We start from the raw sequence: 13,350 nt of genomic DNA on the forward strand, positions 1-13,350 counted from the left end.
AAAATTGGGTGGGTGTGGCTTAAATAACCGTGCGTTCCATGGCCTGGAAAATACGGTACTTCGCATTATTGCATTACAATGTTTCTAATCTTCATTTTAGTTACCAAAGCACAACGAAAAGCAGGTATCTCCAATTTGTTTGTCATTTGTATATACTAGGTCTACCTTCACTACCGTAGGTGGCGCAAGGCACTCTTTAAGCCTCCTCTAATATTTGTTTCTACAAACAATTTAAATTATTTCTGAATAATACATGGAGAAATAATCAGGATTCCAAAATATACCCAGAGAAAGGGTAAAAAAAATATGGGTACAAAAAACTATTGCAAAGACTCCTGGATCTGCACCAAATGTAATTAGACAAGTAATGCACTCAGTGCTTTATGAGACAGGTGCTAAATGCAAGTAGTTGACCTATTATATTTCTTCATCCATTACGTTATGTAAACAAGCTAGCTGTGGTTCCATAGCTAACATGACAAAGTGTGTTGTCGTACCGTGGCCGTTGAGCCTCGTGGGAGGTTTCCCCTTGCGTGGGGTAGAGTGGCATGAGGAGGAAGAGGCGGACGCTTGCGAATAAGCGCCGTGCGAGTGAATGCCTCCACTGCCGTTCCTCACTTCCTCCTCCTCTTCCTCCTCGTCCTCCCCCAGGTCTTCCTCCTCCTGGGAGCTGCCAAAATAGGACATGTTGTTGGGCAGGGCGGGCGAGCCTGGAAAGACAGGAGAAATAATTTATATAGAGAAATGAAGGCAACAACACAGCTGTCCACCACAAGCTTCCTGTGAGAGCGCTAGAAAGCAGCGCTGGCAGCTTTTGAATGATGATTGGCTGTGCAGTGTTGTCTGTTATCATGTTAACTGGGGGGCCCAAAATTGCCGACGCACACACGGCGCCTCTTTTTGTTCCGTTCACAAATACCATCGGGGTGACAAAAAAAAAAGGACAGGGAGATTTGGCAGTAGCAGGAATACCGATAAACCAAATAAACATGTCAATATTGAAACTGAAACTGACTGTTTTGACATTATTTTGGAAATAAACATTTTCAAAATTCCAATTTCCATTGCTTCCTGCTGAGAAATGTGTCGTGGCAGACGTTGGGAGGAAGCTGAGGTCAGTGTCTGGCTGCACATCAGCCCTCGTAAATCAGGCATGCACACATACACCTGTAAGGAGGGTGAAGCAACACATGTGGCTTGTAGTGGCCATATTTTTTTTAACACAACTCTATATTACACACACACACACACACACACACACACACACACACACACACACACACACACACACACACACACACACACACACACACACACACACACACACACACACACACACACACACACAGTTACTATAACATACAGAATATATGTATTTCATTGTAAATTAAACTCCTTGCATGTAACTTGAGTAACTTGTTTCACTTGACTAATTCTGCAGCATGAATGGGTTTAAGAAGGGACAGATGACCTTTGCACCATGTATGTATTGAAATAAAAGTGCAAGAAAGTAAGTCATTTAGAAAGATTGACAGCCAGCAATATGTAACATTGAGATGCATTTATTGTTGATTTAGGGTGTAGTTGTGCAACAGCTGGCTGATAACTACAGCTACTGCGGATTTAATTGCCCTTTTATGGGCAGCACTTTTTTTTTATAGGCATTAATGCAAAGCAGACCTAAGCATGATTAGAATTACAATTCTGATCAAAAGACTTGACCTGGAAGTATCTTTAAGCTATAAAAGAGCAATTCAATCACAGAGAATTAGCCTGGAAAATGACTCGTTTTCAAAAATGTAATACATTATGATTTGCACAAATTGTCCTTTAAAATAAACATTAAAAAAACTTAATCTGCGCTTTGAGCAACATTAAATCCGGGGTTGTCTTGCTTGTCACACTGCAGCCACTCCAGTTTCTAATGATCTCCTCAGGGAGTGGAAGAGAAACCAAAAGGAACAGAAACAACATGCTCACAGGCAGCATATTTTTTTACCTGATTTGTACAAGGAGGTGAAGAAAGTGTTCTCTTCAACAACACGTTGACGTTTATCTTTGGTGACGAAGCACAGGATTCCATCATGGAGCCTTCAAAACAGGCACACTAGCTGGTCTAATCAGCCTCTAACGATTTGCTTCATTAGCTAAATGGATGTCATTTAGTGCGCTGAACTGGGGTCAGCGGGCCAATGGCAAACAGACGACAGGGGCAGAGGGGCGGGGGCTTGGTTGGAGTGGACGGAGGAGTCCATTTTGCCTTGAAGGAAAAACAACATCCGTGGAGAACACGCAGAGTGGGTCAAAACTAGGACAGCCTAGAGCAGGGGTGTCAAACTCATTGAGGGCCACATCACAGTTATGGCTGCTGTCAGAGGGCCGTTGTAACAGTGAATATACTGTATATGAATATTAATGTATAATCGCCTCATGATTAGAGATGAGTAGCTTTCACATTGGAACCGTAACGGTTCTAATTCCCAGTACCAGGGAATCGATTCAAGCACTTAATGCAGGGTTTGTACACCTTTTTCATGGCCAAATTCAAGCACTTTGTAAGGACTTTCAAGATCAATTTTCCAGTTTTTCTAGTACCCTTCAAAAGGCGAAAACCAGTGTGAATCAATCCATAGCCTTGTTGTTTGATGTCACCAAATGCTGTCTGTAGGAAAAATATGGAACATCTACTAAAACCTAAGCCTAACATTGAACCAGCAGTTATCATTAACTGAATGGGGCATAGAAAATGAAGCAGTGTTTCTGTAGACTATTCAATGTCGTTGGTGTTTGCAAACTTGTCTCCATTTGTGTTGTTTTTCAAATATCTTGTTCTTTTTCTTACTTGCAGCACTCAATGACGTCGAACAGCACGGATTGATTCACACCGTATTTGTGCTTGTAAACTGCATAATGTGATATGAATACACACACCCTCAAAATGTCAATTTCACTCATTTATTAACAAAACTCTTCCAAATTAATATAAGGATAATAAATTAAAGGAAAATATGTTGTTTGTTTCACAACACCTCAGTCACTTTCCATTAAGCATATCTAGCCTTATAACTGTGGCTATAAGAAATTAACAAAAAGACAAAAGTTAACTTTTTTTGCTTTCACTGAGGTAGCCAGACAAGTTAGTAGACAACGAAAATAATAGAGCAAGAAATGCATACAACCATGTTGTGTAAAAACTACAAAATCATTCATATTAACTCAGCTCTAAGTTGTGAAAAAGGTAACAAATTATACATGACTTGACCTTCACAGTATAAACAAGTCCAATAATGTAACCATTTTAATGCCATCCATTTTTTACCGCTTGTCCCTTTCGGGGCCACGGGGGGCGCTGGAGCCTATCTCAGCTGCATTCGGGCAGAAGGCGGGGTACACCCTGGACAAGACGCCACCTCATCACAGGGCCAACACAGATAGACAGACAACATTCACACTCACATTCACACACTAGGGCCAATCTAGTGTTGCCAATCAACCTATCCCCAGGTGCATGTCTTTGGAGGTGGGAGGAAGCCGGAGTACCCGGTGGGAACCCACGCAGTCACAGGGAGAACATGCAAACTCCACACAGAAAGATCCCGAGTCCGGGATTGAACTCAGGACCTTCGTAATAAATGTTAATGCAAATACTATAAAATGTTAACACATTTCTATTCAACAATTAACACTGAGCTGACTAAAATAACTGTATAATGCATTGTACTCATTTCAATAGTCAGGAAGTAGTCTGAAAGAGTCTATTAAGGTTGTCATCTATAATGAGACTCCTGGGCCCATGTGTGCGTGTGGAGGTGGGGGACATAATTGCAAAACCTTTCATTCTCTGCCAAACCCTTTCTTTTGTCCTCCTAACTGGAAGTGAAACACCGAAGATGACTCAAAAAGTCCGTCATCAGGAGGGCTTTAACCACAGCGGGGATGCCAGGACAAAGTGGTCGTATACAGGAAGTGGCAACTTTAAAGCACAGGTTCTCAAGTAAAAAAAAATCTATCCAAATGAGACAAGCAGGATTGGTTGCTGTGTTTTAGGTAGGAAGCCTAAACTGTCAAACAGGAAGGTGTTCAATTTAGAATCACGCCAAGTGATGTAGTCAAGCCTTTATTGAAATCAACTTCAAAGAGGACTGGAAGCGGAAATTATTAGCAAAATCAGAACATTTTTCACGTGAATAACAATTGGGTGTGCATGAGAAAGTGGCAGGGAGACCATGGCTCTCTTTGACCACATTGTCATTTATAGCAGTGGTCCCCAACCACCGATTGGTACCGGGCCGCGCAAAAATTAAAAAAAAAAATATATATATATATTTTTTTAATTAAATCAAAATAAAAAACTTAATATATACATATTGTGTATGTGTATGTCACTATAGATCAATACAGTCTGAAGGGATACAGTCCGTAAGCACAAATGATTGTATTTCTTTGTGAAAAAAAATAAAAATAAAATAAAAATCCCTCCCCCCCCGGTCCGTGGGACAAATTTTCAAGCGTTGACCGGTCCCCAGCTACAAAAAGGTTGGGGACCATTGATTTATAGGGATGTCCCGATCAACATTTTTGGCCTGCGACCCGATCCACTTTCGAGTCCTGAACAGATACTTTGACAATAGATTATATAGAACTGAAAATGTTTTCTGGCAAGTACCGTATTTTCCGCACTATAAGGCGCCCCGTGTTATTAGCCGCACGTTTAATGAACGGAATATTTCAAAACTTTGTTTACCTATTAGCCGCCCCGTGCTATTAGCCGCACCTACGCTACGCTAAAGGGAATGTCAACAAAACAGTCAGATAGGTCAGTCAAACTTTAATAATATATTACAAACCAGCGTTCTAACAACTCTGTTCACTCCCAAAATGTAATGTACAAATGTGCAATCACAAAAATAGTAACACTCAAAATAGTGCAGCGCAATAGCAACATCAATAACTCAACGTTGCTCATACGTTAGTGTCACACAACACACAAAATAAACATTTAAAGCTCACATTCTGAAGTTATTACTCATCCACAAATCCCTCGAATTCTTCTTCTTCGGTGTGCTTCACTTGTTTTTTGACACCATCGATGATGTGGACGCGCATGCAGTCGTAGATCAACAGGAACGCTGTTGAAAAAAGTCACCCGGTGTCTTCGCGTAAACGTCTATCAACCACTCGCTCATCTTTTCTTCATCCATCCATCCCTTCGAGATAGCTTTTATGATGACGCCGGCTGGAAAGTTCTCTTTTGGCAAGGTCTTCCTTTTGAATATCACCATGGGTGGAAGTTTCTGGCCGTTAGCATGGCAAGCTAGAACCACAGTAGGACGACTTCTTATTCCCTGTGGTGCGAATATTCACCGTACGTGTTCCCGTTGTATCCACAGTGCGGTTCACAGGAATATCAAAAGTCAGTGGAACCTTGTACGCGTGTCTCTTAGTAGGAGACATTTTGTGGACATTTACAGAAACACAAAAATGAAATGAAACGTAATATCCGCGCGCTTCTTCTTCTACGGGGGCGGGTGCTCACCTTGGCGGTTGCTTACAGTAGAAGAAGAAGCACTTCCTCTTCTATGGGGGCGGTTGCTTACCGTAGAAGAAGAAGCGCTTCCTCTTTTACGGGGAAAAAAGATGGCGGCTGTTTACCGTAGTTGCGAGACCTAAACTTTATGAAAATAAATATGAATATTAATCCATATATAAGGCGCACCGGGTTATTAGCCGCACTGTCTGCTTTTGAGAAAAATTGTGGTTTTTAGGTGCGGCTTATGGTGCGGAAAATACGGTAAATGGTAAATGGGTTATACTTGTATAGTGCTTTTCTACCTTCAAGGTACTCACTGATGGCGGGAGCTGCCATGCAAGGCCCTAACCAGGACCCATCAGGCGCAAGGATGAAGTGGCTTGCTCAAGGACACGACAGACGTGACTAGGATGGTAAAAGCTTGGGACTAGGGCTGCAACTAACGATTAATTTGATAATCGATTAATCTGTCGATTGTTACTTCGTTAATAATCGGAAAAAGAGACAAACTACTGTATTTTCCGCACCATAAGCCGCACCTAAAAACCACAAATTTTCTCAAAAGCTGACAGTGCGGCTTATAACCCGGTGCGCCTTATATATGGATTAATATTAATATTTATTTTCATAAAGTTTAGGTCTCGCAACTACGGTAAACAGCCGCCATCTTTTTTCCCCGTAGAAGAGGAAGCGCTTCTTCTTCTACGGTAAGCAACCGCCCCCATAGAAGAAGAAGCGCTTCTTCTTCTACTGTAAGCAACCGCCAAGGTAAGCACCCGCCCCCGTAGAAGAAGAAGCGCGCGGATATTACGTTTCATTTCATTTGTGTGTTTCTGTAAAGAGCACAAAATGGCTCCTACTAAGAGACACGCGTACAAGGTTCCACTGACTTTTGATATTCCTGTGAACCGCACTGTGGATACAACGGGAGCACGTACGGTGAATATTCGCACCACAGGGAATGAGAAGTCGTCCTTCACTGTGGTTCTAGCTTGCCATGCTAATGGCCAGAAACTTCCACCCATTGTGATATTCAAAAGGAAGACCTTGCCAAAAGAGAACTTTCCAGCCGGCTTCATCATAAAAGCTAACTCCAAGGGATGGATGGATGAAGAAAAGATGAGCGAGTGGTTGAGAGAAGTTTACGCGAAGACACCGGGTGACTTTTTTCACGCAGCTCCGTCCCTGTTGATCTATGACTGCATGCGCGTCCACATCACAGATGGTGTCAAAAAACAAGTGAAGCACACCGAAGAAGAAGAATTCGAGGGATTTGTGGATGAGTAATAACTTCAGAAAGTGAGCTTTAAATGTTTATTTTGTGTGTTGTGTGACATTAACGTTCGAGCAACGTTGAGTTATTGATGTTGCTATTGCTCTGCACTATTTTGAGTGTTACTATTTTTGTGATTGCACATTTGCACATTACATTTTGGGAGTGAACAGAGTTGTTAGAACGCTGGTTTGTAATATATTATTAAAGTTTGACTGACCTATCTGACTGTTTTTTTGACATTCCCTTTAGCGCAGCGTAGGTGCGGCTTATAACACGGGGCGGCTTATAGGTAAACAAAGTTTTGAAATATGCCATTCATTGAAGGTGCGGCTTATGGTGCGGAAAATACGGTACATTTCTATACTATCCAGTATTTTATTGAAAAAAACCCAGCATACTGGCACCATACTTATTTTGATTATTGTTTCTCAGCTGTTTGTAAATGTTGCAGTTTATAAATAAAGGTGTTTTAAAAAAAATAAAATAAAAAAATAAAATAAAATATAGCGCATAGCATAGATCCAATAAATCGATGACTAAATTAATCGGCAACTATTTTAATAATCGGTTTTAATCGATTTAATCGATTAGTTGTTGCAGCCCTACTTGGAACCAAACCAAAAACCCTCAGGTTGCTGTAACGGGCGCTCTACCAACCGAGCCACGCTGTACCCAAGTAACTCAAGTAAACACAATAACACACGTTTATAAAACGTATCTTATTACATGTAGAATTTGGTAGTATTGTTGTAAATAAGATGATTATTACATTCGTGGTTTTGATTGCTAAATAAACGTTTTAAACAAAGTAAAGATGTGAGTGCACAATAACGAAACAAAAGAAAAAACTACTGTTGGCTTCCATTTAAAGTTTCCCATTAAAAGCCTTCCTGTATCCAGAGACTTACTCTCCAAGTTTGTAAACAATAACACAAAGGACCTCAAAAAATATTTTATAATAACAGAAAAAAGAAAAACAATGTTCTAAACATTTTAGTATCGTTTATGTTTTAATATCAACATCTGGATCGATCAGCATTTCTTTACATTGTTACATGGTTAGCTTTTTGTGTCGTTCTGCTCAGTGTGTATGTCTGTGTGTTTATGTGCGTGTGTAGCATGTTTAGCCATTCTTTTTTCCTCTCGTTCTCCAATGATAATGTACTTAGTTTATTTTCCGGCACGGTGGTGAGGACTAGTATCCAAGATGCGGCTTCGCACTGTGGATAGACGACAAGTTAATTGTTTGTATTTGGCAAAACACGCCCCCTTCTGGAATTTCTCCTGCATGTGTGCAACAAGGAATATGGAAATGTAATTGTGTCGCCCTGAGCGCGCATCCATTTCACGCGAGTACAATCTTCAGCAATGTAAACCCAGGGACACAGCTGTGGTAAAGATCGACTGGACTCGGCAGCTCATCAGCTGATCAGTTTAAAAAAAATGGGCAAATATCGCCCTACAAGCTGATCACATGACCGGGATCAGGACATTTCTAGTCATTTATTAACACGCAAATTGCACAACAAATCAGCAACAGAGCCAATGTTGTGTTGTGCAACAGAGCCAATGTTGTACATTGGTGGGAAGCAACCTGCTCAGTCAGAATTAATAGAGCTGATTGTAAACAACACCATTGCAACGTGTGAGTTTTACACCAATAGTTGAGAAGCAATATTTGAAAGCGCATGCAGAGGTAGTGACAACAACTACATTAGGAAGGTTGCAAAGAGCAACTGCGAACTGAAGAGAGGTGTTACTTGGAGTATACACGATATTTGTCCATGTTTGTCCCTCACTGAGGCCTATACCCTATTACCAAAAATACTAATGTTAAAAATACAGTAGATGCTAACAACTTTAACAGATCAAAGGCACACAACACAGACTAACAAAATGACTTGAGCAAGAAGAGAATCCAGTCTGAGCATTTACAATCAATTAAGAGTGTTTTGAGATAAGCGCTGTCTCTTGGCTAATTGTTATTTTTTAAGTTACAAGCAAAAATCTTTGTCATTAGTTGGTTTAGCAAATGCCACAGTGAACTCCAAAAGATCCCCCTAAAACATTTGGTCTTTTAGCTAGAGATTGACATAAACTTAGTTTTTCCAAGCATGGGAAGGAAGAAAGTGAGTGTGAAGGACTGAGAAAAAGAAGTGGATGATATTCATTGAAATAAAGAAATAAATCATCAAAAACTGACAGAGCGTGTAACCAACTTGGCGAAACAACTTCAGCGTATCACTGCTAGTGTGCACTATACTGAAGCAGAATGAGTTTTACGCCAGCCATGGATATTAAAATAATATCTTAACGGCGAATATTTATCAATGAAAATATGGAAAAGCTGCTTGTGGTGTGTTTGACGGACAAGCAGCTTGAAGAACTCTCCAAGGTAAATGCTGTACATTATTAAAGTTAAAGTTAAAGTACCAATGATTGTCATACACACACTAGGTGTGGTGAAATTTGTCCTCTGCATTTGACCCATCCCCTTGATCACCCCCTGGGAGGTGAGGGGAGCAGTGGGCAGCAGCGTATTATTATTACCCTAAATCCCGGACTATAAGCCGCTACGTTTTTCCTACACTTTTCACCCTGTACAAAGTGTAGGAACGAAGCGACTAATTTATGGATTTTTTCCCTGCTAATTGCCATAATGTTTAATGTTCAATAGTTTTCGTTAAACCCAAGCAGAGGACTGAAATGGTGTGGTATTGTGTGTGCTATGGCGCCATCTTTTGGTCGAGTTCACTCACTGCAAGTGGTGCGAGTTGAAAATGTACTTCCTGCTTTGCCTTAAACCGAAAGTAAAATAGTCTATTGTGACTGCTCGAAAGCATTCTTCATTCTTCAGTCCAAGCAACGTTTGTAAGTTTCATAACATCCATCCATCCATGTTCTACCGCTTGTCCCGTTCACAATACAACTAAAACAATTCATACTTACTAAACCGTCCCTCGTGTGATGTCTGTAGGAGTGTTTTCATACATATGTGTACGTGCTATCGTAATGTAATCAAGCTAGCCTCATTAGCATTAGCTTATATGCTAACCAGCTACGAGTGTCTGTGTCAGTATTATTAACTTACAATGGAATTATTTTTTTATTGTTTCGGTTTCACAAATTCCTCAGTAAATTCACCAAGACGTCACCGTGGAGTCATTCTGTCTGTTTAGCTGATTGTGAAACTAGCTTCCACAGCTAGTAGGTAAATGACGATAACTTCTGTTGTGTTTGATCAGCCGTTTTACTGCCATTTTACAGACACCACTTGAAAACAATTAATGTTTGTAAATATACGTTTACAAAATATTTATGTGTAAATTATTAATTTCACAGCGTATATATCTGTGGCTTATAGTCCAGTGCGGCTGATATATGGAAAAAAAAAATATATGAATATATATGAAAACTGTATTCTAAAATTTAGTGGGTGCAGCTTATATCAAGGTGGGATCTATAGTCCGGAAAATACGGTACATTGTCACAAAATTACTGTAATTGTTTGTAGTACATTCCATTGTATTGTTTTAACACAATATTACATCTCTAAAATGTTGTTTTTATTTTTTAAAGGTATGTTAACTGTACTATTTCTTTGGGAGGAGGGGCAAACACCAAAAAAATTGTTTTAGTGTTTTGAGTTAAGAGCTTTGTCAAAGAACCAATTAAACTTGTAGGTACTGTATAATATATGTTTGTGCTTACATGCAACAATGTGAAATAAAACAAATCTTTGGAATATGAACTTTTAAGCAGGGACAGGTTTTTGACTTTGAGATCTACTTGGAAGGAAGCGGCGCGACAAAAAAAAGAAGCAGTTTTGCGGCTTTCATAAAATACCAATCCTGCTATTAAGAAAGAGGAACACTTTGCGACGCCCCCGGGGGAAATGCATCCGTCACGAGGAGCTGTCAGCCTTGAACACCTTGAGTATTCCCAAAGGAGGAAGGATGAGCGTCTAGTTAAGAGAGATCAAACAAATGCCACACACTTTGGTTCAGTGGGTCAGAACTGCGAGGTTATGCAAGTTAGACCAGACTTCTCTGTCAGGTCTTACGTAAGATGTGTTGTTTCTAGCAATGTGTGCTCACAGTTACTCATTGACTCGCTGAGCTTGCCAATAAAAGGTGCAACAAATATGGCAGCATGCACTACTTTATAACCCTCAGTGGGTAATATAATTGGCTCTGTAATAAAGCCGCTCTTTCTGGTCACCACCTAGCTGCAGACAGCAACAGTGCAGCTTTCTAGCAGCAAGCAGACTGCCTGGCCAGCAGCCAAATGGCTTTCTCCGTGGATATAAACAGGCACGGACCACACATAAACACCCTCTTCTGAGAACAACGCCGGGCACGGACTCTGGCTTGTTCGCGAGGGCGTGCGGGAAGATGGAACCTCGGCGGCGTGGGCGACATCCGATACAGGAAGACTTACTTCTCGGTCCAGTTGCTCCCGTGTTGCATCACAATAAAACTCTCACCCCCTGGAGGAATTCACTTTTCTTCGGGTGCGACAACAACAGCAGCTGGTTCATTACCGGCAGAAAAATAATCCCATAAGGACGATGTCAGCCCAAAAGGTAGTTTCACAATGCTTTGTCGCTTTTGTACGACACTTTATCGCTTCCCGTGTTTGAGCGTCTTTTATGGCGCTGTCAGAAAGAGCGATGGCTGGCAGCTTTTGTTGTGTGTTGGTGGATGTGTAACGTTTACCAGATAAGATCAGCAAACACAGCAGTGTGCGATTAAGGGGGTGTATATGTTTACACAATGTGAACGTTTGACCTGCACACATCCTCTGCCCAAAACATCCATGTGAATGGATTGTGTTCCACTGTCCGGGTGCTGCTAAGTGCCAAGCAAAGACTCCAAAAACAAGCCCAATAATCTCATTTCAAGGTGTCAGATTTCCCTAATGTGTGTGGGGGTCCCGTCACTTTGGGGGGCAGACATGAAGGAGCCCTGATGTACGTTGATCACCAGCATCCCAATCATAAGGATGGGGGCTGTGTTGATATCAAAGTGTCCCTTTGAAAAGATTAACCACACTAATGTGGATGTCATCCTCAGAGTACAAGCTCAAGGGCTTTGCTGACATTCTTCCGCTGAGGGGGGGGGGGGGGGGGGGGGATCCATGCATATGAGCACCGTACTGGAAATAGTCCCCCGAACACCTTGGACACATATAAATCTCAGTCTATAAATACTGTACTAGCAGAGAGGAAAAAGCCCATTTGATCGTTAGCTTAGCTACCTAAAATTAGCATCGACCTTGTGGATCTATCAGTGGAAACACCTCATTTATACCTGTTGTTGTTGTTGACATTTGTGGTGCCTCCTACAGGTTGTGGTCAAAATGATTTGGCAGGCATGTTAGCATACGTGTAACACAAACGCAAAAGTTGTTAATCAATAGACTAGGGTTGTGCCAATCGATCGGCCACTGATCAGTATCAGCCCATTTTCGTGAAAAATTATGTGATTGCCATTACCGATTAATGACCTTTAATGCAGTGCCCCTCTGACTGACACTGTATTTATTTTTAGTCCCCCGGCTAACAAGCGGCTAGCAGCTAATAATTTGCGGCTCCACACTGTGTATGCTCCCCAAAGCTAATAATAATCACCTCCAAAGAAAGAAAAAGAAAAGGAACTGAATTTATAAGCATCTTAAATATAATTAGCAAGTATTATTATCATTGGAGGCCGAGGCTAAACATGTTACACACTGAGAGCAAACCAGGAGTAGGCATGCTAAGGTAACCGCTAAGAAAGCTTTAAACTACACCTAGGAATAAGTACATTTAGTAAAGTTTAAAAAGTGTTGATGCAACCACATTATAGCAGAAAGTAATCAGTGATTAATAGTAAATTAACAAGTCCGTCTGAATGCAGCTGTGATAGGCTCCAGCATCCCCCGCGCGACCCCGAAAGGGACAAGCGGTAGAAAATGGATGGATGGATGGGTGGGTGGATTACTAAGAGTCTAGAGATAGGATAATATAACAACTGTTGCTGTGTCAGCATTGTCAAAGTCAGTACATGACATGTAAGAGGGAGGGCGGCTCCCTCCATAAATTACTGATACTACCTACTAATTAGGGTAGTATCAGAATATGATTTATACTAGAATGGTTAGGTTGATATTTTTATTTTATAATATTTTTTGTTGTTTTTGTAAATGTTTACAAACTCAGGGAATAATTCCCTGGACACAGGAGTACTTTGAGGGCAAAAACAAAGGACTTAAATGAGTCATAGATAGTAAGTAGCTTGGCTTTTGCTTAGTAATTGTGTACTATTGGCTTTGTTTTGCTCAAACAATTGTAAAAGAGAATAAAGAACTACTTTAAATATTATTTGGATATTGTTAAAATGTCAATATAATTTGCCATAAACACAAAATTTGTGCATGTGATTGGTATTGGTATTGGCCGATCTCACTAACGGGCGATCGATATCGGAATCGGCAGCATAAAACCCTGATAAGAACATAACAACATTAGACAAATGGTCAATGACTTATGGGCCGTTTTGCT

At 40.8% G+C, this 13,350-nt stretch overlaps 1 protein-coding gene across 1 annotated transcript in view; it reads right to left on the minus strand.

Annotated features, from left to right (window-relative positions):
* The window catches only part of jarid2b (jumonji and AT-rich interaction domain containing 2b), a 226,380-nt gene that overhangs the window by 50,498 nt on the left and 162,532 nt on the right, over positions 1–13,350 (minus strand). The window contains exon 5 of the mRNA XM_062056611.1: positions 498–710. Coding sequence (XP_061912595.1) covers positions 498–710 — 213 coding nt within the window. The remainder of the gene's footprint in view (positions 1–497; positions 711–13,350) is intronic.

Source organism: Entelurus aequoreus, linkage group LG08 (assembly GCF_033978785.1).
Source record: "Entelurus aequoreus isolate RoL-2023_Sb linkage group LG08, RoL_Eaeq_v1.1, whole genome shotgun sequence".
Lineage (NCBI taxonomy): Eukaryota > Metazoa > Chordata > Actinopteri > Syngnathiformes > Syngnathidae > Entelurus > Entelurus aequoreus.